The 24,538-nt window shown below is 40.5% G+C and overlaps 1 protein-coding gene across 34 annotated transcripts in view; it reads left to right on the plus strand.

The window, feature by feature from the left end:
• KATNAL1 (katanin catalytic subunit A1 like 1) overlaps positions 1–24,538 on the plus strand; it is a 152,235-nt gene that overhangs the window by 86,935 nt on the left and 40,762 nt on the right. For 4 of the 34 annotated variants that reach the window (XM_081549310.1, XM_081549309.1, XM_081549308.1 and 1 more), the window contains one exon: positions 22,575–22,747. In XM_081549310.1, the coding sequence (XP_081405436.1) occupies positions 22,586–22,747 (162 nt within the window). In that variant the 5' untranslated portion in view covers positions 22,575–22,585. Of the gene's footprint in view, positions 1–7,811; positions 7,926–8,222; positions 9,051–9,354; positions 9,495–13,419; positions 13,501–18,426; positions 18,525–21,688; positions 21,875–22,574; positions 22,748–24,538 lie in introns of those variants that run through there. The other 30 variants (XM_081549313.1, XM_081549323.1, XM_081549293.1 and 27 more) reach the window with 18 other exon arrangements.

Below are 24,538 nucleotides of genomic sequence, written 5' to 3' on the forward strand. Positions count from 1 at the left end.
ACCAGCTGTGCTTCCTCCAGCCCAGCGTTTCTCATGATGTGCTCTGCATATAAGTTCAATAAGCAGGGTGACAATATACAGCCTTGACGTACTTCTTTTCCTATTTGAAACCAGTCTGTTGTTCCATGTCCAGTTCTAACTGTTGCTTCCTGACCTGCATACAGGTTTCTCAAGAGGCAGGTCAGGCGGTCTGGTATTCCCATCTCTTTCAGAATTGTCCACAGTTTATTGTGATCCACACAGTCAAAGGCTTTGGCATAGTCAATAAAGCAAAAATAGATGTTTTTATGGAACTCTCTTGCTTTTCTGATGATCCAGTGGATGTTGGCAATTTGATCTCTGGTTCCTCTGCCTTTTCTAAAATCAGCTTGAACATCTGGAAGTTCACCGTTCACGCATTGCTGAAGCCTGGCTTGGAGAATTTTGAGCATTACTTTACTAGCATGAGATAAGTGCAATTGTGCGGTAGTTTGAGCATTCTTTGGCATTGCCTTTCTTTGGGATTGGAATGAAAATTGACCTTTTCCATTCCTGTGGCCACAGCTGAGTTTTCTAAATTTGCTGGCATATTGAGTGCAGCACTTTCACAGCATCATCTTTTAGGGTTTGAAATAGCTCAACTGGAATTCCATCACCTCCACTAGCTTTGTTTGTAGTGATGCTTTCTAAGGCCCACTTGACTTCACATTCCAGGATGTCTGGCTCTGGTGAGTGATCACACTGTCATGATTATCTGGGTCATGAAGATCTTTTCTGTACAGTTCTTCTGTGTATTCTTGCCACCTCTTCTTAATAGCTTCTGCTTCTGCTAGGTCTCTACCATTTCTGTCTTTTATTGAGCCCATATTTGCATGAAATTTTCCCTTGGTATCTCTAATTTTCTTGAAGAGATCTCTAGTCTTTCCCATTCTGTTGTTTTCCTCTATTTTTTTGCATTGATCGCTGAGGAAGGCTTTCTTATCTCTCCTTGCTATTCTTTGGAACTCGGCATTCAAATGGGAGTATCTTTCTTTTTCTCCTTTGCTTTTCGCTTCTCTTTTCACAGTTATTTGTAAGGCCTCCTCAGACAGCCATTTTGCTTTTTTGCCTTTCTTCTTCATGGGGATGGTCTTGATCCCTGTCTCCTGTACAATGTCATGAACCTCCATCCATAGAGATGGAGACATATGCGAAAGCATAGTATGTGATATTTATTAAAGCTTGAAAACAAGTAAAACAATATTACAGAATGCTTATAATAGAGATATATATAGTAGTAGGAAAAAACATGCATCTGAAAAAATAATCAAAATCAGGATGTGGTGGGTACAGGTGTTGTTGTTATGCAACTTTATAATTTTCATGAATGTTTTACATGTTAAACAAAGCACAGCTGAAATGCTTTTCAGCTTGGCACAGATCAAGATGGGAAACACTTTACAAAATTTAGGTAATCCAGCCATTCCCAACCCTTTTGGCACCAGAGACTGGTTTCATGGAACACAGTATTTCCATGGACCAGGAGGCGGGGGATAGCTTTGGGATGATTCAAGTGCATTACATTTACCTATTGTAATTGCAGTTCTACTTCATGTCACTGTAACTTCACTTTCAGACAGTGAGAACAAGTAACCGGTGAGCTGGGGGGAAAGGAAAAGAGATGAGGTTGAATAAGGGCTTCTAGAATTCTTTACTACAGCTGTCTGTGAGGGTTTTCTGGAAATTTGAGGTGAGGTTGAGACAGGAAGGAGGCAGCCTGGTGAATAAAGCCGAGAATACCAAGGAGAGATCGGATGATGAACAGTCTGCTTGAGTAGTGAGCCATTTAGGAGTGATTCATGCAGCCAATATTTATGATGTATCACTTATGCACATAAATCACAGAGACGACCTAAAATGTAGCAGAGAAACAAGAGCCAAAAAGGAAATGGAATTTGCTCTCCCCTCCCCCAACTCCATCACTCTCCATTCTATAGTCAAAGTAGAACAGGACACAGAAAAATCCGGGGGTGGGGGTGGGGGGCGGGCGGGGAAAGGTGGATTCTAGGGACGGGAGGTCCCTCTAGAGTGGCTTGTATCTTCGTACAATGGGAACAGGAAACAGGGGTCCCAGCTGTACTGTTCTGTGTTTCATTCAGACTTGAAACGTTTCCCACTTGGGGTTGCTTGGCAGAGCACTGGCTTCTCAGAATAGAAAACCTGATCACAAGCTGCTTTTCCTCTGTGACACACCACCTACATTGTAACATGCTTCAGTGACTGAATCAGAAGGTGACGTGCTTTTCAGTTCACTAGAAGATATCCTGCTTGTCACAAACCAAGTAACTCTTGCCAGCATTTTCGAGTACAGCCTATTCCGTTACGGATCCCTCTACTAAACATAAGGTCCTCCAACAGAGAGGGGGGAGGAAGCGTTGCTGCTAACGTATTAACATCTTGCAGCGTATTCAGGACGACTTCCTGTGGAGCTCAATGAAATGCCAGGGCTCAGCTGTCACAGGGGACTGTGTTCATTCATTGAGTTCCCTACCGGCAACCCTCCAGAGTGTTACAAATCCACTTAACAACCTCGAATCCTGGGTTTTCTGTTGGTATTTGTAAATTAACATAAAGAAATACAGACTCACAAGCAAGGAGAATTCCCATAGGCTGCTGCCAAGAGGTTTTGTGTTTATTTTGGCATTCAGAAGAAATCTTTTTGAATCCCTAAAGTGGGGAGCAGTTCTTTTCATTAAGAATAAGTGAGGCTGGCCTAAAATGGTTCTGGGCTTTCAAAAAAAGTCTCACTTCTAACGAAAGCACTGACGCAGAAGCATATGAATAAAACAGAGAGCAAAGCCTCATGGTGCGTGGATAAGGCAGAAACTCAGGTACAAGGTGCTTCACTTCCTTCTCTGGGTTATTATCTCCTCCTATTTACCTTCAAGAAAAGGCAACATCAGAGAGACAAAACTGCCACCCTGAAAATCTTTTTAATCCTTTTCCTCCACTTAAGCAAATTCCAGTTCACTTTATGAGGACTCTGGTACCACTTCCTGGCTTTTTTCATCATTAACTTTTCACCTCCTCCCACTTGCCAACAAGAAATAGGAAGGTTAACAAGTGAAAAGGCTGAGTTTCCACATTCTAAGGGAGGTGACATTCCAGATGAAGCTTGGGGTCCAGACCAAGCTCTGGGAGAACACTGCAGGCTCGTGGGCAGTGAGACCCAGGGCCAGGTGAGGCCAAGGGCCCCACAGAGACCTATGCTGTTGGGGAGCTGGGTCTTTGCTCTTCGCAGACCTGAAACGCAGAATGCCTCTACATGTCAGGAGTGGCCCCTTGGCACGCAGGGAAGCTGCATGTTTATTTAAGAACCCTACTCCTCTAAGGCAGTATTCTTGACCCTTTCCCACTGACATTCACAGTAGGAAATATGTGTTACTTCACCATCCGTATTGTTCAGGGTCAACCAGTCAGGGAAAAAAAAAACTAGAGTAAGTATTTTAACAGAGAGAATTTAACATAGGGAACTGGTTGAACAGAAGTTGGAGGGCCTAAAAAACTAAAAAGGAACACTAGAGTAACCCATACATCATAATTATCTCGGGGGCTGGAGATCAGAACAGTGATGGGCCAGCAACTTTAAGGAGAGGTGCCGAGGAGTTGGGCCGTCAGAGAGGAGGTTTCACTAAGGAGAAAAGCTAAGGATCCACCAGTCAAAAATATGCTGTCTTTTTAATGCAAAAGATATTATAAAGATGTTTTGGGGAATATCCAGAAATGCATATCAGAGGAACTTGAAATTTAGTAAGGAGAAAAGACAAAAGCCAATGAGTAATCAATATGCGATCAGCCACTAGGCAGCCTAGTTAGATGTCAAGTGGATGACATAGGGGAGTAACACTGGGTAGTATAGGATTGTGAGTGGGAATGATCTGGAAAGGTTTCCTGTCAAGGCCTAAGTTACTTTTGATGGAACAGGCCGAGTTTAGGGGAGGAAGGGAGCATCCCAGATGAAGAGAACACCAGGAGCAACAGGACGAGTCCCTGCATGTCTGGTGCAGTGTTGAAACCTGGGAGTCAGAACCAGCAAGGGAAACCCAAGCGCTGGCCAGGGCCAAGATGAAGCCTTGCACGTGGAGAGGGTCTGTGAACTGAACGTTGGAAACTGTGCCCACGTTTAAGAAGCAGGTAGAAGACATAGCTAGGAACTCAGTGACGATGCTTTGCAGAGAACCAAGGTCAAGGAGCAAGTAGGAGGGAGGTCAGCAAAGTCAAAGGCTGCTGAGCTCAAGGAACTGAGGACTGAGGGAAAATTCTGATTCCTATTAGTAGCATGTAGTCTCTCTCCTTTTTTGTGTGTGTTGGGGGGGGGAGCTGCTGCACAGCGTGTGAGATCTTAGTTCCTGGACCAGGGACTGAACCCCAGGCCCCACAGTGAAATCGACAAGCCCTAACCCTGGACCGCCAGGGAATTCTCATGAGGTCTCTTTGATGAGGGTAATGGCTCTTGACCATATTGTCTATCTCAATGGATCAATCTTTTGAATTTGCTTGTTGTGTTTAACTATCACTTGAACTGGTAGAAAAGTACTGAGTGAAAACACCCAGTCCCCACGGTTTCCCAGCCGTCCAGAGCACGTTAGGTTTTTTTAAGGCTGTGCTTCAGTGGCTCGTGGTCTTCCTGTGCGTGACTGCCCTCCTTCAGCTTCCTGCAAAGCAGCTGTTCCCTTTTGCTGCTGTCATCCACTCTCCTCAAGGGGCCTGTCCTTCTGAGCAGTGGCTCTGGGATCCTGATTCAAGAAAACAAGGAGGGGTTATGCATGGGACCTTGTGTTTGGAGACCTGTTCATGGTTTGTGGGCTGCACTGAGACCCCAGCCAGCTGCCTTGCAATTGCGAGTAACTGCAAACGAGGGAAACCAGATGAGGGATCGATGGATTAGGTGAACCTGTCACCCCAACTAAACATGTGTTCAGCTGGGAGCCGAGCAGTATCAGCTTCCCCAGGAGAAAAGGAGAATCTATTTATAGCCTTATTGTACATGCATAGTTGTGACCAAATTGCTAGAGGTGACAGGTCTGGGTGTTGCTTCTGTGCTCGTTACACAATCAGGTTTTGTTCTGGATTTTCTCGTTTGAATGCTGTCATTTCTTCTGCACAAGAGAAGCTGTGATCTTGTAGACTTTGGTTTCTTTTTTCTCTCCTAGACATCAGATTCAGCTACTGGCAACCCCTTTCTCACTTATACTAGTTTTCATAACTGAACCCACTCTGTAGGTAGCCTGAACACATCATGTGCACAAGCTGCTTAATACTTACTGAGTAACTATACTCTGGGCTGAATCAAATAGAATATGCAGATATATTCTGGGGTGAAGACTATTATTTTAATAGCTGGCACTACAGTTTCTCTTGGCAAAGTACTTTCTTGGTATAGGAACGTACTTTGATAAACAGTTTAGGAATGGAAGGTGGCCCTAAGTATAGACTCGGAGACAGAGATAAGAGTACTAAGTAAGGAGAGTATATCCTTCATTTAAAACACTTTAGTTTCTCCAAACCTTCAGAAGAATCTGCTATACAAACAACCAAAGCAGAGAGTCTGCTTTTCACATCGTGTGGCAGCAGGAGAGAAAGGCATCGCAGGAGGTGGGATGTGAGGGAGTCTAACTGTTCAGAGAAAACTAGAGCTCAGAGCCAGAACTGACCCTAAGACGGTAAGCCCCAAGGAACATGTGACCTTGGCGAGAACTCTGGCCTTCTGCCGGAGTTGGAAAAGGGACTTGAGTCAATTTCCACAAAACCTCTGTGGACAAGGTGATCCCCACCGAAAACTGGATGACATACATGGCAGCTTGCTATTTTCAGTCATGATTTCTGGAGAGATTTATTACTAGAATGCAACAGGGCCAGTAATCCCTACTTCCTCCTCCATTTACTTCAATCTGTAGGCCTCATTTTCCTCATCTACATTTCTGGCAACTGGAGCTAGCATATCTATATGGTCTCTATTAATGTCTACAGCTCACTGGAAGGACTGATGCTGAAGCTCTAATACTTTGGCCACCTGCTGCGAAGAGCTGACTCATTGGAAAAGACCCTGATGCTGGGATTGAGGGCAAGAGAAGGGGGCAACAGAGGATGAGATGGTTGGATGGCATCACCGACTCAAAGGACATAAATTTGAGGAAACTCTGGGAGATGGTGGAGGACAGAGGAGGCTGGGGTGCTGTAGTCCATGGGGTCATAAAGAGTCAGACACGACTTAAAAAGACTTAACAACAACAATAGCTCTAATAACAATAGCTAACACTTTTAATGTTCCTTTTTGAGGTAAATTTACTTAAATTTACTGATCTCAAGGTAGCATTTCATGGATTTTGACAAATGCATGCTGCTAAGTCACTTCAGTTGTGTCCGACTCTGTGCGACCCCACAGACGGCAGCCCACCAGGCTCCCCCGTCCCTGGGATTCTCCAGGCAAGAACACTGGAGTGGGTTGCCATTTCCTTCTGCAATGCATGAAAGGGAAAAGTGAAAGTGAAGTCGCTCAGTCATGTCCGACCCTTAGCGAACCCATGGACTGCAGCCTACCAGGCTCCTCCGTCCATAGGATTTTCCAGGCAAGAGTACTGGAGTGGGTTGCCATTGACAAATGCATATACCCTCCTAAAGTGAAAGTTGCTCAGTCGAGTCGGACTCTTAGGGACCCCATGGACTGTAGCCCACCAGGCTCCTCTGTCCATGGGGATTCTCTAGGCCAGAATACTGAAGTGGGTGGCCCTTCCTTTCTCCAGGGTATCCTCTCCACCCAGGAATCTAACCAGGATCGCCTGCATTGCAGGTGGATTCTTTACCAGCTGAGCTACCAGAGAAGCTTCCTAACCCAAATCGTAAGCAAGATACAGAACTTTTCCATCACACAGAAAAATTCTGTCTTCAGGCAAACTACACCCTCTCCTCCAGGCTCCCACCCTTCTGGCTCTGATCACCACGGATCAAAGAACTAATATTTAAAAATTATGTTTAAATCCCAGCATTTTAGGATGCTTCACTAGTATCAGTGCTTTTATTTCTCACGAGTCCTGTGAAGCAGCTATTACCTCCATTTTGCAGATGAAAACGTTGAGCATCGGGGCGATTCACCTGCCCCTGGTTATCAGCGAATTGGGTTTTAGAAGTTGTTGCTCTTAATCTCACTGCATCTCTGAGGCGGGTCACGGCCAGTCCACACCGATTATTCAAGGGTTATTAGACACCAACTGTCAATTGAAATCGATGCCACTTAACAAATTCTCAAGCCTTCTGAATAACTGTAAAGGCCGTGTGCATTACATTTTACTAAATGATCTGTTTCTATCCCACTCAGAAAATGACTGAAAGGAGGTGTGAAAGGTTGCAGATTTGGTTTTTACTGGTGAAGAAGCCCCAAATAGGTGGCTTTTAGGTGCCAAACACGCCAGACGGCCAGGCCAGCAGAGGCTGCCTGGATGGGCGGCGAGGGAGAGGCTGGACTGGCGACCTTTCCAGAGCCGGCGCCGCTCCTTTCTCTGACGCCACCGGCACCCCGCTCTCAGGAGAGAGCGGACTCGGGTCCCGGCACTGGGGTTGGACGCTGCAGCGCAGGACTCGTCGGCGGCCCCGGAGCTCAGCTCGTCAGCCGTCCTCCTAGTGTCACCGTCTTCCTCCGCTCCCCGGCGCACCCTCGCGCCTCCCTATCCCCGCAGCCCGGGCCGCTGCCCAGGCTCCTCCCCGAGCCGACTCCGAACCCTCGCTCGCGCTCCCCCCAGCCCCACCGCGCGGCCCAAGGCTGTCATGGCAACCGGCCGCGCCGCCGCCGCCTCTTCACGCACGTCGCGAACTAACGGACTCCGCGGCGGCGGCGGCGGCGGCGGCCTGTACCCCACTCCCACCCCACCTGGACCGCGGCAAAAACGGGTCGGCCGACCTGCGGCACCTAGGTAATGAATCCGAGGGGCACGGGGGCCAGCGAGAGAGCCGGTGGTGGGATGCTTGGGTTGACAGCCACACCCCAGCTCCCGCTGCCGGAGACGCTGGGGCCATGCGCGGCAGGGGAGACTGCGTGCTGCGCGAGAGGGGGAGAGAGAGAACGCGAGCGGTGGGCGCGCGGGTCATCATGGGGATTGTAGTTCAGCGGCTCCTCGGGCCTGCGGCCTTGGTGGCTCTGCCCGGACGGGCGAACTACAAAGCCCGGCGGCCCCGACAGCTGGGAAAGACCGATAAACTTTGAGCCGGCCGGGGGAGACGGGGAGAGTCTCTCTGTGGTGAGGGTATTTTGGGGTGGTCGCTGAATGGGGTTCTGAGAGCTAAAGGGGAAGTGGAGGTGAGACTCGGGCGTTCCGCCCTGCCATTTGTCCCGCCCCGGCTGCAGCGCTGTCTCCACCCCGGCCCGGCCACCGCCCCGCGTAGAGTCGGGGAGGAGTCGCCTCCGGGGCTACGGGGCCTCCGGCCTTCGGCGCCTCTCACCCTCCCTAGTTGCTGCCTCTTGGTGCAGAACCGTATGTATGGCACACTTTTGATGGGAGACCTGAAAAACTATATTTTAACCGATTTTTCTCTTTTCCCTGATTCCCTCCTTTATTGCTAGGTACTTTATCAGATTTATTCTGAAGTAGTTGAGAGGTGTTTGCATTAATTAAACCCTTTGGTTAATAATTACTCAAAGAGCATTAATGTTTAAAGGTTAAGTGTGTAAGTAGATAAAAGGTACCATGCTGTTGTATAGTAGTATCTGATATTTTTTCCGTTTTGCAGTTTATTTATTGAGGGTCAAGATTACAAAGTGAGCACTCCTTCACCTCAGCCTACTAACCTGAACACTACCTACACATATTTTGGTGCCATTTTAAAAATTATTTCAACTTTAAATTGCTAATTTTTTTAAGTACAGGATTGTCTTTTTAAACAAAATTTTTAGCAGTGGGTAGTAATAATAGTTTTTCTATTATTACAATGTTTTTCAAAATTTCTTAGGACCATTTTTCAGAATGAAAAGCACCCTGTTCTTTCTTTTTTTAATGCTCTGAAATGCATTTTAGTCCCTAAAGTTTGCCCAGGCCCTGGAGGTAAGGAAGCTGATACAGATATAGAAAACCTCCCTAGTCCACCCTTTTAAAATTTTTCAGTGGATAGATAACCATCCTAGAAATCTGGTATTTTACAATGGTGTGTTGGAAAATTATTGGTGCAGTATGGGCTTATTTTGTGTGTGTATGTTTCTAAACAAGAAGACAACTTAAGGTCACTATAAAATTCATTTTCTTTCACTATAAGATTCATATTCTTTTTGTTCACTTTAAACTTTATTTAAAGAAGCAGTTGTTGTTTTTTTTTTTTTAATAATTTATTTATTATTTTTGTCTGTGCCAGGTCTTTAGTTGGGGCATGTGGGATCTAGTTCCCTGCCCAGGGATTGAACCCAGGCCCCCTGCATTGGGAGCTTGGCGTCTTAGCCACTGAACCACCAGGGAAGTCCCTTAAAGAAACAGTTTTGTAGGAGGAGATAAAAAGTAAGTTTAATAAGACCACTGGGGGAAAAAATCAAGGCCTTATGTTATACATAAGGAAGTTGAAATATTTATTCATTTAGGATTTATTTATTCATTCATTCAGGATTTGTTAAGGATATATTATGCACAAGGCAATATGTCAGGTGGTGGGAATTAAGAGCTGATGGAAGATAATCTGTGTCCTGCATGGGCACATAGTCGTGTCATCACAATAGTGTGGAGAGACGGGTGCAAGTTGCTGCGAGCCCAGAGTGGGAATACGTTACATTATATCACAATATCACAATAACATGTATTGAATACTTACTCTATGGAAGGCATATTTTGCATGCAGCCCTTTATTTTATCCTCACAACAATCCTATGAAGTAGCTCCTGTTATTTAGAGATGAGGAAACAGCCTCAGAAACCTTACCCATAGCTGAATAAGGTCATAGCTGAGTAAGGTGTGAACCTGGGATTTCAACCCAAATGGGTCTAACTCATCTAAATGGTGATCTCAACCACTGATGGCATTCTTTGTACCCTTGGAAAGAAGGATTGTGACTCTGTCTAAGGAGATTAAGAGAAATCTCCAGAATGATGTGACATTTGACTTGTGCTAGGAAAGTTTATTAAGCTTTATTGGAGTGAGGCTGAGGAAAGCTGTTCTAGGCAAATGGCATGACAAAAGCAAAGGAGAGATTTGAGTGTTTTGTGTCTGGGGAATCCTTGACTGTTCTGATGACTGAAACCCAGAATACTTGCAGTGTAGTGGAGAGACCAGGTCTCAAAGTACTTGGTACCATAATAAAGAGTTTAGAATTTTTCTTCAACATGGGGTCACCATTGAAGAATTTCCAGTGGAGTAGTGGCCTTATGGGGCTTCCCAGGGGCTCAGTGGTTAAGAACCTGCCTGCAATGCAGGAGACTCAAGTTCGATCCCTGGGTCAGGAAGACCCCCTGGAGGAGGGCATGGCAACCCACTCCAGTATTCTTGCCTGGGAAATCCCATGGACAGAGGAGCCTGGTGGGCTACAGTCCATGGGGTTGCAAAGAGTCTAACATGACTTAGCTACTGAGCACACATGCAGTGGCTTTAACAGGTTTGTATTTTAGAAAGATAAAAATAGTTTAAAGCAGAACTTTTTTCTTAAGCCTCACATGTAAATATTATAACTGAATGAGATAGATTCCCTGGTAGCTCAGCTGGTAAAGAATCTGCCCACAATGCAGGAGACCCTGGTTTGACTCCTGGGTGGGGAAGATCCACTGGAAAAGGGATAGGCTACCCACTTCAGTATTCTTGGGCTTCCCTAGTGTCTCAGCTGGTAAAGAATCCACCTGCAGTGTAGGAGACCTGGGTTTGGAAGATCCCCTGGAGAAGGGAATGGCTACGCAGTCCAGTATTCTGGCCTGGAGAAGTCTATGGATTGTATAGTCCATGGGGTTGCAAAGAGTTGGACACGACTGAGCAACTTTCACTCACACTAAAAATTAGTTTGAAAATATTTGCTTTCCTACTTAAAAACCATTACTGTGGAGACAAAAGAATTAACTTAAAAATTAATGTAAAAATTATTAGTGACATCCGAAGCAATTTTGGGTTCTGAGAATAAGCTGGCTTTTCAGTTAAGTTGCTCAGTCGTGGCCGACTCTTTGCAACCCCGAGGACTGCAGCACGTCAGGCCTCCTTGTCCATCACCAACTCCTGGAGTTTACCCAAACTCATGTCCATTGAGTCGGTGATGCCATCCAACCATCTCATCCTCTGTCGTCCCCTTCTTCTCCCTCCTTCAGTCTTTCCCAGCATCCAGGTCTTTTCAAATGAGTCACCTGTTCGCATCAGGTGGCCAAAGTATTGGAGTTTCAGCTTCAACATCAGTCCTTCCAGTGAACACCCAGGACTCATCTCCTTTAGGATGGACTGGTTGGATCTCCTTGCAATCCAAGGGACTCTCAAGAGTCTTCTCCAACACCACAGTTCAAAAGCATCAATTCTTCGGCGCTCAGCTTTCTTTATGGTCCAACTCTCACATCCATACATGACTACTGGAAAAACCAGAGACTTGACTAGATGGACCTTTGTTGGCAAAGTAATGTCTCTGCTTTTTAATATGCTGTCTAGGTTGGTCATAACTTTCCTTCCAAGGAGTAAGCGTCTTTTAATTTCATGGCTGCAGTCACCATCAGCAGTGATTTTGGAGCCCCCAAAAATAGAATCAGCCACTGTTTCCCCATCTATTTGCCATGAAGTGATGGGACCAGATGCCATGATCTTAGTTTTCTGAATGTTGAGCTTTAAGCCAACTTTTTCACTCTCCTCTTTCACTTTCGTCAAGAGGCTCTTTAGTTCTTCTTCCCTTTCTGCCATAAGGGTGGAGTCATCTGCATATCTGAGGTTATTGATATTTCTCCCAGCAATCTTGATTCCATCTTGTGCTTCATCCAGCCCATCATTTCTCATGATGTACTCTGCATATAAGTTAAATAAGCAGGGTGACAATATATAGCCTTGATGTATTCCTTTTCCTATTTGGAACCAGTCTGTTGTTCCATGTCCAGTTTTAACTGTTGCTTCCTGACCTGCATACAGATTTCTTAGGAGGCAGGTCAGGCGGTCTGGTACTCCCATCTCTTTCAGAATTGTCCACAGTTTATTGTGATCCACACAGTCAAAGGCTTTGGCATAGTCAATAAAGCAGAAATAGATGTTTTTCTGGAACTTGCTTGCTTTTTTGATGATCCGTCAGATGTTGGCAATTTGATCTCTGGTTCCTCTGCCTTTTCTAAAATCAACTTGAACATCTGGAAGTTCACCGTTCACATGTATTGCTGAAGCCTGGCTTGGAGAATTTTGAGCATTACTTTGCAAGTGTGTGAGATGAGTGCAATTGTGTGGTAGTTTGAGCATTCTTTGGCATTGCCTTTCTTTGGGATTGGAATGAAAACTGACCTTTTCCAGTCCCATGGCCACTGCTGAGTTTTCCAAATTTGCTGGCATATCGAGTGCAGCACTTTCACAGCATCATCTTTTAGGGTTTGAAATAGCTCAACTGGAATTCCATCACCTCCACTAGCTTTGTTTGTAGTGATGTTTCCTAAAGCCCACGTGACTTCACATTTTAGTTTTCCGAAATGTGTGTCTTAGTCTTGGTATAAGAGAGAAATCCAGTTATGCTGGGGAGAAAGCTTTGTGTGCGTGCATTTGTTTTGTGGGTTGATGGTAGATTTAAAGAAGAGAAGGGTGTGGTTGGAGATGCTGCTGGAGAGATAGGTTGGAACCAAGAATTTTTTACATTTCGATCTGAGTCATGAAGGAGACAGGTCATAATTATGTAGAACCAAATGAGGCAGTATTTTTTCTTCTTGGTCTGAGGATGAACTTGAACTGAGCTTTTCTTTTTGTTCTGAGACTAGAACTCTCCTTGAAGATGTTACTTGGACTGTTGTGTATAGAGCAACACTACTGGTCAGTTCAATTGTAAATATTGTAAGAAGATGCTGATTCATTTTTGAATACATGATAATGCCTAAAATAAGAGAACTACTGTCAAGTATGTGACATTGTGATGATATCTATGCCTCCTTCAAATGTAACCTGACCATTTAAAAGTCCTAGAAACTCTTCTAATTTAAATTCAAGGAGATTTTTTTTAAAAATCCTCTTATATTTCAGAGTTTAAATGGTTAAACCTTTTAAAACCTCCCTTCAAGAGGTTATGGTTAAAAGTAATTAAAGTTTTGGTACAGCTTCTAGGAATTCTAATGAAAACTGGGTTAGTTGAAAGTAGCTGCTTCAAACTTATGCATTAATGTTGAGTGTGGAGTGAAAATAATAGCTTACATTGATTCAGTGTTATGTGCTTGGAATGATGCTAATGTATTTCACCTTTAATTCTTGCAATAACCTTGTGATGATAAATATTATTTTCCCTATTTTATAGATGTAGAACTGAGGCCGAGAGAAGTACATGATTTTCCTGAGATCACAACTAAAAATTTTTGGTGCCTGGATTCATACCCAGGTTGTTTTGCCTGAAATTTTAATACCGCCTTCACACTTAAATAGTTTAGCTTGGTATACAAGTCTAGATTGGCAGCCTCCAACTAGTAGTACATGAGAGATATTATTCTGCTGCCTCCAGACTTCCAATATTCCTTTTGAAAAGTTAACTGTCAATATAGTATTTTTCCTTTGTTGATAATATATCATTTTTCTCTATTGCTTTTAGGTTCTCCGTTTTACTACATTGTTCTAGATGTGGACTTGTTTTTATTTATTTTGAAACAGAGTTACTGTCTTGTATAGATTTTGAAAAAGCTTTAGCCATTATGTATTGAATATTGCTCTCTCCTTTTTTTCTCCTCGAGTTCGTAATAGACATGTATTGGGCCATGTCTTTGTACTCTCTGCATTTCTTATGTTTGTTTACGTATTCTGTGTTTACATGCTGCATTCTGGGCAAGTTCTATAGCTCTATATTCTGGTTTCTTGATCCTCCTTTCATCTGTGCCTGATCTGCTATTTCCTCAGTGCACTGAGTTTTTCATTTCAGTGAACATTTCATTTTAATGCTAGAAGTTGTTCTTGATTCTTTTTCAAACCTGTCTGTTTATTTTTAAATGGCTTGCTCCTATGTTTTTAGGTATACTTATTTTATAGTGACTGTTAGATTATCAAATGCTTTTGATAATAGCAATAATTCTGCTATATGTTACAGCGTTTGCCTCACTCTTATAATGGATTCTATTTTTCGTACCTTGAAATTTTAGATATAACCTCAGTGCAAATACTGTTTAGTCTTGGTCAAGGATGTATCCTGTACTTTTGGTTGTTTCTGTGAAGTGCCTTATGGAGAACTGGTGAATGAATAAATACATTTTAGTATATTACTATAATGAGGTGCTACTCAGCAATAAAAACATCAAATTACTGATACATGCAACAATATGGTTGAATCTCAAAAGCATTATTCTAAATGAAAGAAGTCAAACACCAGAATATATGCTATATGATTCTATTTACGTCATATTCCAGAAAAGACAAATCTATGGTGATTAATGAATGGAAGAATGCATGTAGTTGTACATATTTTTCAAAAGAAATAAAATCGTATTCTTAAAATGGGTGAATTTCATGGTATAAAAATTACACTTCAGTAAAGCTGATTTTAAAAAAAGCACCCAACACTCAATGGCAATGGAAGTGAGAATAGTAGTTGCCCTGGAGGGCAAGTACTAATTGTGAGGAGACATGGCTTCAGTGGGGTGTGAAAATGTTCCATATCTTAATGTGGGTGTTACCTGGGTGTAATGCGTTTTAAAATTCACTGAAGATGTGTTTACTCTGTGTGTTATATACTTCAATAATAAAGTGCAAGAGGAGAAAAATACTTTATAGAGAGGAGCTAGAATACAAAGTTGAGAAAATTTAGAAGAAAGTTGAGCAAAAGAGCAAAGAGAGAAGATAAGGAAATTACAGGGCTAACCTAGAAAGTCCAACAGCTAAATAAAAGGTGTTCAGAAGAGAGAAACATGGAAAGAAATCATCAACGGGCTAATTCAGAAGTTTTCCTAAAATTGAAAGGCACTATTTTCTAGTTTGAAAGAATCACATATAGACCCATCAACAGTTTTAGGAAACTTGTGTCAAAGAGAAGATCCTGTAAGTTTGCAGAAAGGGAAAAAGACAGATGATAATATAAGCAATCAGGAATTTGAATGACTTTGGTTGCCTCAACTTAATCTTGAAATTTAGAAGGTAATAGAGCAATGCTTTTACATTTTTGAAGGGAATTATTTGCAAATGAAAATTCAGTAATTAGCCAGACTATCACTGAAGTATGAAGATAGTTTAATAAAGGTGTTTTAAGACATGTGTAGTCTCAAAATTTTATTTTACTCCCCATTTATGGAAAATGTATTCTATAAAGGAGACACTTGCTCTTTGGAAGGAAAGTTATGATAAACCTAGACAGCATATGAAAAAGCAGAGACATCACTTTGCTGACAAAGGTTCATATAGTCAAAGCTATGGTTTTTCCAGTAGTCATGTACAAATATGAGAGTTGGACCATAAAGAAGCCCAAGTGCTGAAGAATTGATGCTTTTGAATTGTGGTCCTGGAGAAGACTCTTTAGAGTCCCTTGGACAGTGAGGAGATCAAACTAGTCAATCCTCAAGGAAATCAACCCAGAATATTCATTGGAAGAACTGATGCTAAAGCTCCAATACTTTGGCCACCTGATGCAAAGAGCCGACTCATTGGAAAAGACTGTGATGCTGAGGTAGATTGAAGGCAAAAGAAGAAGGAGGGAGCAGAGGATGAGATGGTTAGGTAGCATCACTGATCAGTGAACATGAGTTTGAGCAAACTCCACGAGATGGTAAAGGACAGGGGAGGCTGGCGTGTTGTAGTCTATGGGGTCGCAAAGATTCAGACACAACTTAACGACTGAACAACAAGAGTAAACCAAGAAAGGAAGAAAGACATTTGATAGACCAAAAAAAAAAAAAAAAAGGTTCAATATAGAAAAGACAAGGACTACCCCAGATGATTGAAATACCAAATTGAACAGCCTTGGCAGGTAAAGAAGAGTGTCTAGAGCAAAGGTTAGGCTTGCTTACAGCCTTGAAAGAAAGATAGTATCTTCATCTGGAACAAAGGGTAGGCATGCGTGGTATTCAGTGTGATAGATTTGGGTTCCCTAAATTTAGGATTCTTCTGTAATGCAGTCTGCTGCATTTGCTGTTATCATGTGGCCCATTACATGTTGCTTTGTAGGAACTGGGGTTTGGGGGACCAGTACAAAACACCCCCACAATCTTAGGTTGCAAGTTTTGTAGTTTTAACTCTTATATTTGAGTCATTCATTTTGAGTTAAATTTTGTATATGTTCTGAGGTAAGACTTGAGATTTAGAATTTTTTTTTCCTAATATGAATATCGAGCTATTTCAACACCCTTTTTGGAAAAATATGTATATATATATATTTTTTCGTTGATTTGCCTTGACAACTTTGTCAAAAATTAATTGGCCATATATGTATCGATCTTTCTGGACTCTGATTTGTTCCATTGGTCTGTGTGTCTGTCTTTATTCCAATCCCATGCCGTCTTGATTCCTGTTAATTTTATAATAAATCTTGCAATCAGTATAAGTTGTCCTACTTTACTATAATTTTTAAAACTGTTTTAGCAGTTCTATGTCCTTTGTATTTCCATCTAAGTGTTAGAATCAGCTTGTCCGTTTTTATAAGAAAGGCTGCTGGATCTTGATTGGGATTTTGTTGAGTCTGTAGATCACTTTCAAGAGAATTGACATTGAGGGTTTCAATTCATAAATGCATGTGCACATACACACATGTATGTATATCTATTAATTTAGGTCATCTTTAATTTCTCAGTGCCCAGATCTTACATATATTTTGTTACGTTTATCCCTGTAGTAGTTAGTATTTTGAATGATTTTACTGTTTTGACTTTAGTTTTCAATTTTTTTTATTGTTAATATGTAGAAACATGATTGATTTTTGAATATTAACCTTGTATCCTGCAACTTTACAAAACTCACTTACTAGTTCTAGTAATTATTGTGGATTCCCTAGGATTTTCTCCATTAACAATTAACATTGTATGTAAATAAGAGCAATTTTCCTTCCTCTTTTCTAATATGTATCCCTTTTATTTTTTTCTTGGCTAGTTGCACTGATTAGAACCTATAGTTCTCATGTTGAATGGAAGGGTTGAGAGGAGATTCATTGGCCTTGCTTATTCTTTCTTGATTTTGGGAGAGAGTATTCAGTTTTTTCACAGTTAATCTGATGATGGGAGAAGGAAATGACAACCCACTCCAGTACTCTTGCCAGGAGATCCCGTGGACGGAGGAGCCTGGTAGGCTACAGCCCGTGGGGTCTCAAAGAGTCGGACATGACTGAGTGACTTCACTTTCACTTTTCACTTTTCCCTTTCATGCGTTGGAGAAGGAAATGGCAACCCACTCCAGTATTCTTGCCTGGAGAATCCCAGGGACGGGGGAGCCTGGTGGGCTGCCGTCTATGGGGTCACACAGAGTCGACCACGACTGAAGCACTTAGCGGGAGCAGCAGCAGCAGTCTGATGATAGCTGCTCTTTACTAGATGGAATTTCTATTCTCAGTTTGCTAAGAGTTCTTATCATGAATGGTATTGAGTTTTGTCCAGTACTTTTTCTACATCTGTTCAGATGATCATGTTTTATTTCTAGTCTCTTAAAATTGATTGGTTTTTTAAATAGATACCACCTTGAATTTTTTATATAAACTCCACTTGGTCATAATGCATTATCCTTTTTATATACTGGATTTGATTAGCTAAAATTTTAATATTTTTGTATCTATGTTCCTGAGGGATACTGGTAGGTAAGTTTCTTTTCTTATAATGTCTGGTTTTGGTATCAGGCTAACACTGGCCTTAAAATATGAGTTGGAAGTTTTTCCACCTGTTTCTTTTTCTGAGAGAGTTTGTTTGGAAATTTTTTTTTTTTTTTTTTCCTTAAATACTTGGAAGAATTCACTCAAGAAGCCTTTTGGATTTGGAGTGTTGGTTTTGTTTTTTGGGTTTTTTTTTCCTCTGGTGGGAAGATTTTAAACTACAAATTGAATTTCATTGATTGACACAGGACTATTCAGATTAATTATTTCTTCTCCAGAAATACCTTTGGTATGTTGTGACTTTACAGTTTGTAGTGATGGCCCCTCCTTCATTCCTGATTTTGGTAGTTTGTGTTTTCTCTCTCCCTTTCTTGATTGTATAGCTAGAGGTTTAATCATTTTTAATAATCTCTTCAAAGAACCAACTTTTTACTACATTGAAATTTTTTTTCTTGTTTCTATTTTATTGATTTTTGCTTTCAACTGTGTTATGTTCTTCCTTCTACTTCTTTTGGGTTTAATGTGCCTTTATTTTCCTAGACTCTTAAGACAGAAGCTGAAAGCAGGAGTTTGCAAACTACAATCTGGGGACCAAATCTAGCCTGCAACTTGTTTTTGAACAGCTGGTGGCTCAGATGGTAAAGAATCTGCCTGCAGAGTAGGAAACCTGGGTTTGATCTCTGGGTCAGGAAGATCCACTGGAGAAGGGAATGGCAACCCACTCCAGTGTTCTTACCTGGAGAATTCCGTGGACAGAGGAGCCCGGTGGGCTATGGTCCATGGGGTCACGAAGAGTTGGACCATACTGAGAGACTAACACACACACACACGAACTAAGAATGTTTTTTCATTTTTTTTTTAACAGTTAAAGAAGTCAAACAAGGAATAATGTTTCGTGACATGTGAAAATAAATGAAATTCAGTTATCAATGTCTGTAAATAAAGTTTTATTGGAACACAACCACACTCATTTGTTTTCATATTGTCTGTGGATGCTTTTGTACAAAGTTGAGGAGTGCCAGTAGCGACTTGATGGTGTCTCAGGGCTTTAAACTGCTGCTTACTATGCACTATCATCACGGTGTCTCAGGTGCCCTCCATATCCCTGTACTGTGACATTTTACTTTATTATCAGCGGATTCCCGTCATGTTAAAAACAGAAAAGATGAGAAAAAAGGACTTGATGTATTTATACTTTTAAAGCACTATGAAGTGAGGAATATTGAACAGGATGACAAAGCATTGTGATTATTATGCAATGACTCTACAGCTGTGCTGAAGAAATACAGTTTACACTGATATTACCAGACGAATCACTCATTGTGGTTGTCCCAATTCATAGGAAAGCAGTGGTTAGAAAACTTAAAAAGGAGTATCTTTTCAAGCAGAATTTCTTTACAAAATTAAAAAACAAAAATCAAGCTGCACCCAGAGTAAGTTTCTTGAGTGTCTCATTAGTTGGCCAAACAAGGAAGTCATTTGCCGATGGTGACTTGAGTAAATCTTATTTGACTGTAGCAGCCAAAGAAATGTGTCTGGAGAAAATAAACTTGTTTAAGACTATTAGCCTTTTGGTGAGAACAATTGCTAGAATAGTTGAGGACAACAGTCAATTAAAAAAACAAGGCAAATGATGTTGAGTGGTTTTCCTTGGCTCTTGATGAATTGACCGATGTTACCAAAACAGCTCAAGTGTTTATTTGCAAAGTCAATGTTGAGTTTGAAGTTACTGAAGAAATACATTTAATGAATAGTGTTCATGGAATAGCTACAGACAGGGATATTTATTAAAAAGTTGAGAATACACTTATTCTGTGCAACCTGAAGTGGAATCTGATGTGTTGGAGCTAGTGGTGGTAAAAAAAAAAAAAAAAAAACCCAACAACGTGTAGAAGAGAAAAAGGCTTAACATGAACAAATTTACAAAGCTGTGAAAACATAGGTGGTTAAAGTTGATGGTTCTTTACTTTTTTATAATCAGCAGGTATTTTGCAGAGAATATTTGAATCTATCATGTGGTAAGGAACCATTAGTGTCTTAAGATGCAGGAGTGTTGCTCTTGAGGACTTAGCCATTGTCAGTTCCTTGAATTTTTGTCAGAAGCAGAATATTCGGACGTCTCCCTACCACACAGCAGTTCTGTGGCTTGTAGTGGTGAAGTTCTATTGCAGTCTTGAGTTATGGGCTAATTTGAAATTTTTCTGAATGAGAGAAACTGTTCTCATTCACTGTTACTGAACACTGAATAGCTTTGGAAAGCAGTTTAGCTGCAGACTTGATAATGTTTTAATAAATTCAAAGGGAAATTTCAGGATCAGACTGCTTACGTGCAAAACTAGTTATTTTGATGCCAGCTAATGTTTGAATCACAAGTAGTACTGAGCTATTTTATAATATATAGTTTTCTACACTGTCAGAAGGCATTGGCACCCCACTCCAGTATTCTTGCCTGGAAAATCCCATCGACGGAGAAGCCTGGTAGACTGTAGTCCATGGGGTCGCTAAGAGTCGGACACGACTGAGTGACTTCACTTTCACTTTTCCCTTTCACGCACTGGAGAAGGAAATGGCAACCCACTCCAATATTCTTGCCTGGAGAATCCTGGGGATGGCGGAGCCTGGTGGGCTGCCGTCTGTGGGGTCGCACAGAGTCGGGCATGACTGAAGCGACTTAGCAGCAGCAGCAGCAGCAACACTGTCAGAAGCAAAGTTCTGACAGTGTTAAAGCAAAGAAGTGAGATCTCTGTTCCCACCCAGATTTTCAGTGTACTTGAGCTCAAACTACTTTGATGCAAGTGCAAGGAAATTTCCATATTACAACATCCATTTAACTGTGTAATGGAGATACTTCCACTTAACCTTCGTTTGGAATTGATTAATATGCAGTGTAATGACTTATCAAGAGAAGAATAAAACCTTCAAATGCTTTTCAAACAGCAAATATGCTGGATTGAAATTATATGCTTGTGATTTGATATCAGTATGTGACAATACCTCTCTTGGTAAACAAGACAATTTTAAACATGAAATGCTTAAATCTTATTAAAAAGCAGTAATGACATATGAACATTTGCAGTTGATCTTGATGATAGGAAACACTGACTCTGAATCCCAACTACATGAAATCATATCCCCTGTTCTGCAAAAAGTTGTACTCAGTGATTACTACTATAATAGTTTGGATTTTGTTGATAAAAATTGTGGACATTTTTGTCTATATAACTACTTACATAATACCCTCAATTTTTCCTGTTGCCCCTCAAAGCTAAAAATATTTACTCTAGCCCTTCACAGGAAAAGTTTGCTGACCCTGCTTTACATGGAAATATTTCCATTGTGCATCTTTGTGTGCCTGCATATATTAGCAGAATTAGTGCTTTTGTCTAAAGACTCATTTGAAGAATTGTAATTTGAAGGGGCTTTCCATGATTGTGCTGTGGGTAGATCTACTGAATGTTGAAATTTCTTACTATGTGAGAGTAGTATACTATTTGCTGCAGTGTGATTCTCAAGTAACATAAATGCTGCCTTCAAGGAACGTATGCTGGGAGAAGGGACAACTGAAATGGCAGAACACATAAAAAGAAACGACTTTAATCTTTTCAAGAATGTACTGGAGTCAGCTAAAATGCCTAGAAGTAGTTGTGGTTAGTTTTGAGGAAGAGGTTCTGAGCCCCTTAAGAACAGATAAGAGGTAGAGAGGAAGAGCCAGGCTACTCCCATCAAAATTTAATCCCCTCAGGAAAGCATGGGACAAAATGATTTTTCTCTGCTAAGTGTATTTCTTGGTTTACTGTTCCAGGAAGTAAGAGTAGGTCAATTTGGACTCCTTCCCAAGATGTCATTCTTCTGGATCTCTGGACAGTTTTCAGTGGAAAGTATCTTTGCTTAGAAGCCTTGGATGATCTTGGGAGACTGTTGAGAAGCCTGGAAAAAAAGCCAGAATTATTGAGCTGGAGGGCTTTGGTGGAAACCAGAGGTTCAGATGGTATTTTTCCTAGCTTCTTGTAGAAGGGGAAGATTAATGATAGTGATTTACACAGGCAAAAAGCTCTAGATAATGGCAGGATCATAGAAGATTATCAGATGGGGAGCATCAGATAATTAAATTCACAGGTTTTTGCTTAGGTTTAAGTTGTATGGAACACTTAAATGTATGTAAATGATGCATGGACAACTATAGGCTGTAGTTTTAAAATGTGTTCCTTAAGTCAAAAAGGTCATTCCATTTTTGTTCTTGAGGCCAGATTGTTTTAGTGAAAAATAATTTTTGCAGTTTTAATTGATATTGGTGGAAATGTGAGCTATTTATATGTTTAACTTTACATTGTCAAGAATAAACCGGCTAAAATAAAGCAAGTTGATCTTTACTGTTATTGCAGCTTGTGGTGATTATAAATGAGCAAGGAGAACTGGTGTCCAATTTATGTAGCTGTAACATAAATTGATAGTGCAGAACTGTGTCATTTCTCTAGTTATCTCCTTGGGTGTTCTTTTGTAATCTGTGCATTTCCAAAATTGGGAACTTTGTTCAGTATGATTATAAGATGCATTCAGATAACCTCAAAGAATGAGAGAAACATTTTGACTTTCAAAGTAGTTTTAAGCAGATCTTTTAAAATGTAATAAGAAATGCTTTAAAGTCAGTACTGAAAACTTAATAAAAAGCCATTATATTTTATGTTTAGATCTCTGAAGGATGAATTTGGCTGAGATTTGTGACAATGCAAAGAAAGGAAGAGAATATGCACTTCTTGGAAATTATGACTCATCCATGGTATATTACCAGGGGGTGATACAGCAGATTCAGAGACATTGCCAGTCAGTCAGAGACCCAGCGGTCAAAGGCAGATGGCAGCAGGTAAGAGCACATGGAAGTGTTCAGTGGGTGAGGACAACAGTCTGCTACACTGGAAAGATTCGAGTTGGAAAATCAGTTTGAGATTTTGTGACTAGTTCTCTTCTATCTGAATGCCGAAATATATTTAAAATGTACTCTGTATAGTTTTTCTGTCTTTCCTAGTTAGTATGTATATTTTTTTCATAATATATTGAGTTGGCCAAAAAGTTTGTTCAGTTAGTGAACACATTGTTCAATAAAAGCCTTGGTGAAAATGAAAAATAATGTCTTTTAGGTTTACTTAGAACAAACTTTTTGGTCAACTCAATATTTTTGAGATGTATTTCAAAGCTGTTTAATTCAAATTGATTCTAATTGTTTTTTCCTCCTCAGTTGACTAATTGTGTGTGATTACAAGTTGTAGAAATGAGGTATTTCCACTTGGCCTTTCCCCTTTCATTTTTTACATGTAATTTTGACCCATTTCACAAAACTTTTCCTTTAAGAAAGTTTCCTCTTCTTTTGAAAGAGTCTTTACAAATACAAAGGGGTCAGTAATCTAATAAAAAACACTAATATATTTATTGTGTCTCTTGACTATACAATTTGATTTTATAATATTAGTTAATAAAAACTTGAATTACAATTTCCCCATTTACTCTTAAAACTTAAAATCCTTTTAAAATTAAAAGTACAAAGTCAGCCATTTCTTTGAAGTTTCATTTATGTGCTAATGCCTTTCAAGTGTTTCTTTTAAGTTTTCCACTGGTCAGAAATTGATGTTTTACTAAGTTTTCAGGGTAAATTTGGCTTATTTTCCAACTTAAGTGTTAGCAAATTATGTTGAGTGAGAACAACATATTGGTTTTAACTCAAATTGAAATTTTTGAATTCTCTCTGGTGTCCTAGCCACAGACAAGAGTTGTTTACTAATCCAGCATGGAAATATTTTTGACATATTCTTAATTGTGTTAAATAGTGATCGTTTCTATTCTGGTACTTCTATTATGTTTATTGCCATTAGGTTCTGAAATTTCATTTCTCTCAGTATAGCATATAATTGCATATATTGGGTGAATTTAGATTTTTCTTTGGTTCTGTGACTTGTTTATATGTTTTTATATGTTATTTGAGATAAAGTTATGGGAAAGCTTTTTATGCTCTGCTTTATAGTAAAGTGTGCTTTCTGGTTAAAAAATTAGAATTATTGAAATTAGCTTATGAATGTAATTTTCAATCTGTTTTCTGTTTGCCTTTGAAAATTAGCTTGGCCTCAACATTTGAAAACATAAGAATTTCCACATAGTGCTCAGTAAAGCTTTTTAAATATGGGAAAAATCTTGCCTTTGAGCTTAAAATAAACTTTAGCCAGGACTTTAAAGATTTTAAACAAGACCAAAAGAATTCAGACTTTGATGAAGCAGAACTTAAACTGGAAATGGGTAATTCTTAGTATTATGCCACTCAGGGCTTTTAGATGACCATGAGAGGCATTTCATATCTTGTGATAATGGGATAGTAAATGCTGATGAAAATTTTGGCTGACAAGTTTTGAGGGTGTTATTTACAAATATATTAAAAGAATTTAGCATAACATTATAGATTTCTGGGAATGGTTACTAGTTAATAACTTAGTTGCTTGTTTTAAATTGTCTTAATGGTCATCACATTCTTTGGTAGAAAGAATTTCTTTGTGAAAGATACATAACTACTTGCCTTAAGAAAAGGTATATGTCTTTTTCCAAATCAATTCCTGCCCTCCTATCTATATTACTTTAAATAGTTCTTTGGGTTTTTTACTGTGTTTTAATG

The sequence above is a fragment of the Giraffa tippelskirchi genome, chromosome 12 (assembly GCF_054371585.1).
Source record: "Giraffa tippelskirchi isolate mGirTip1 chromosome 12, T2T-mGirTip1v1.2.pri, whole genome shotgun sequence".
Lineage (NCBI taxonomy): Eukaryota > Metazoa > Chordata > Mammalia > Artiodactyla > Giraffidae > Giraffa > Giraffa tippelskirchi.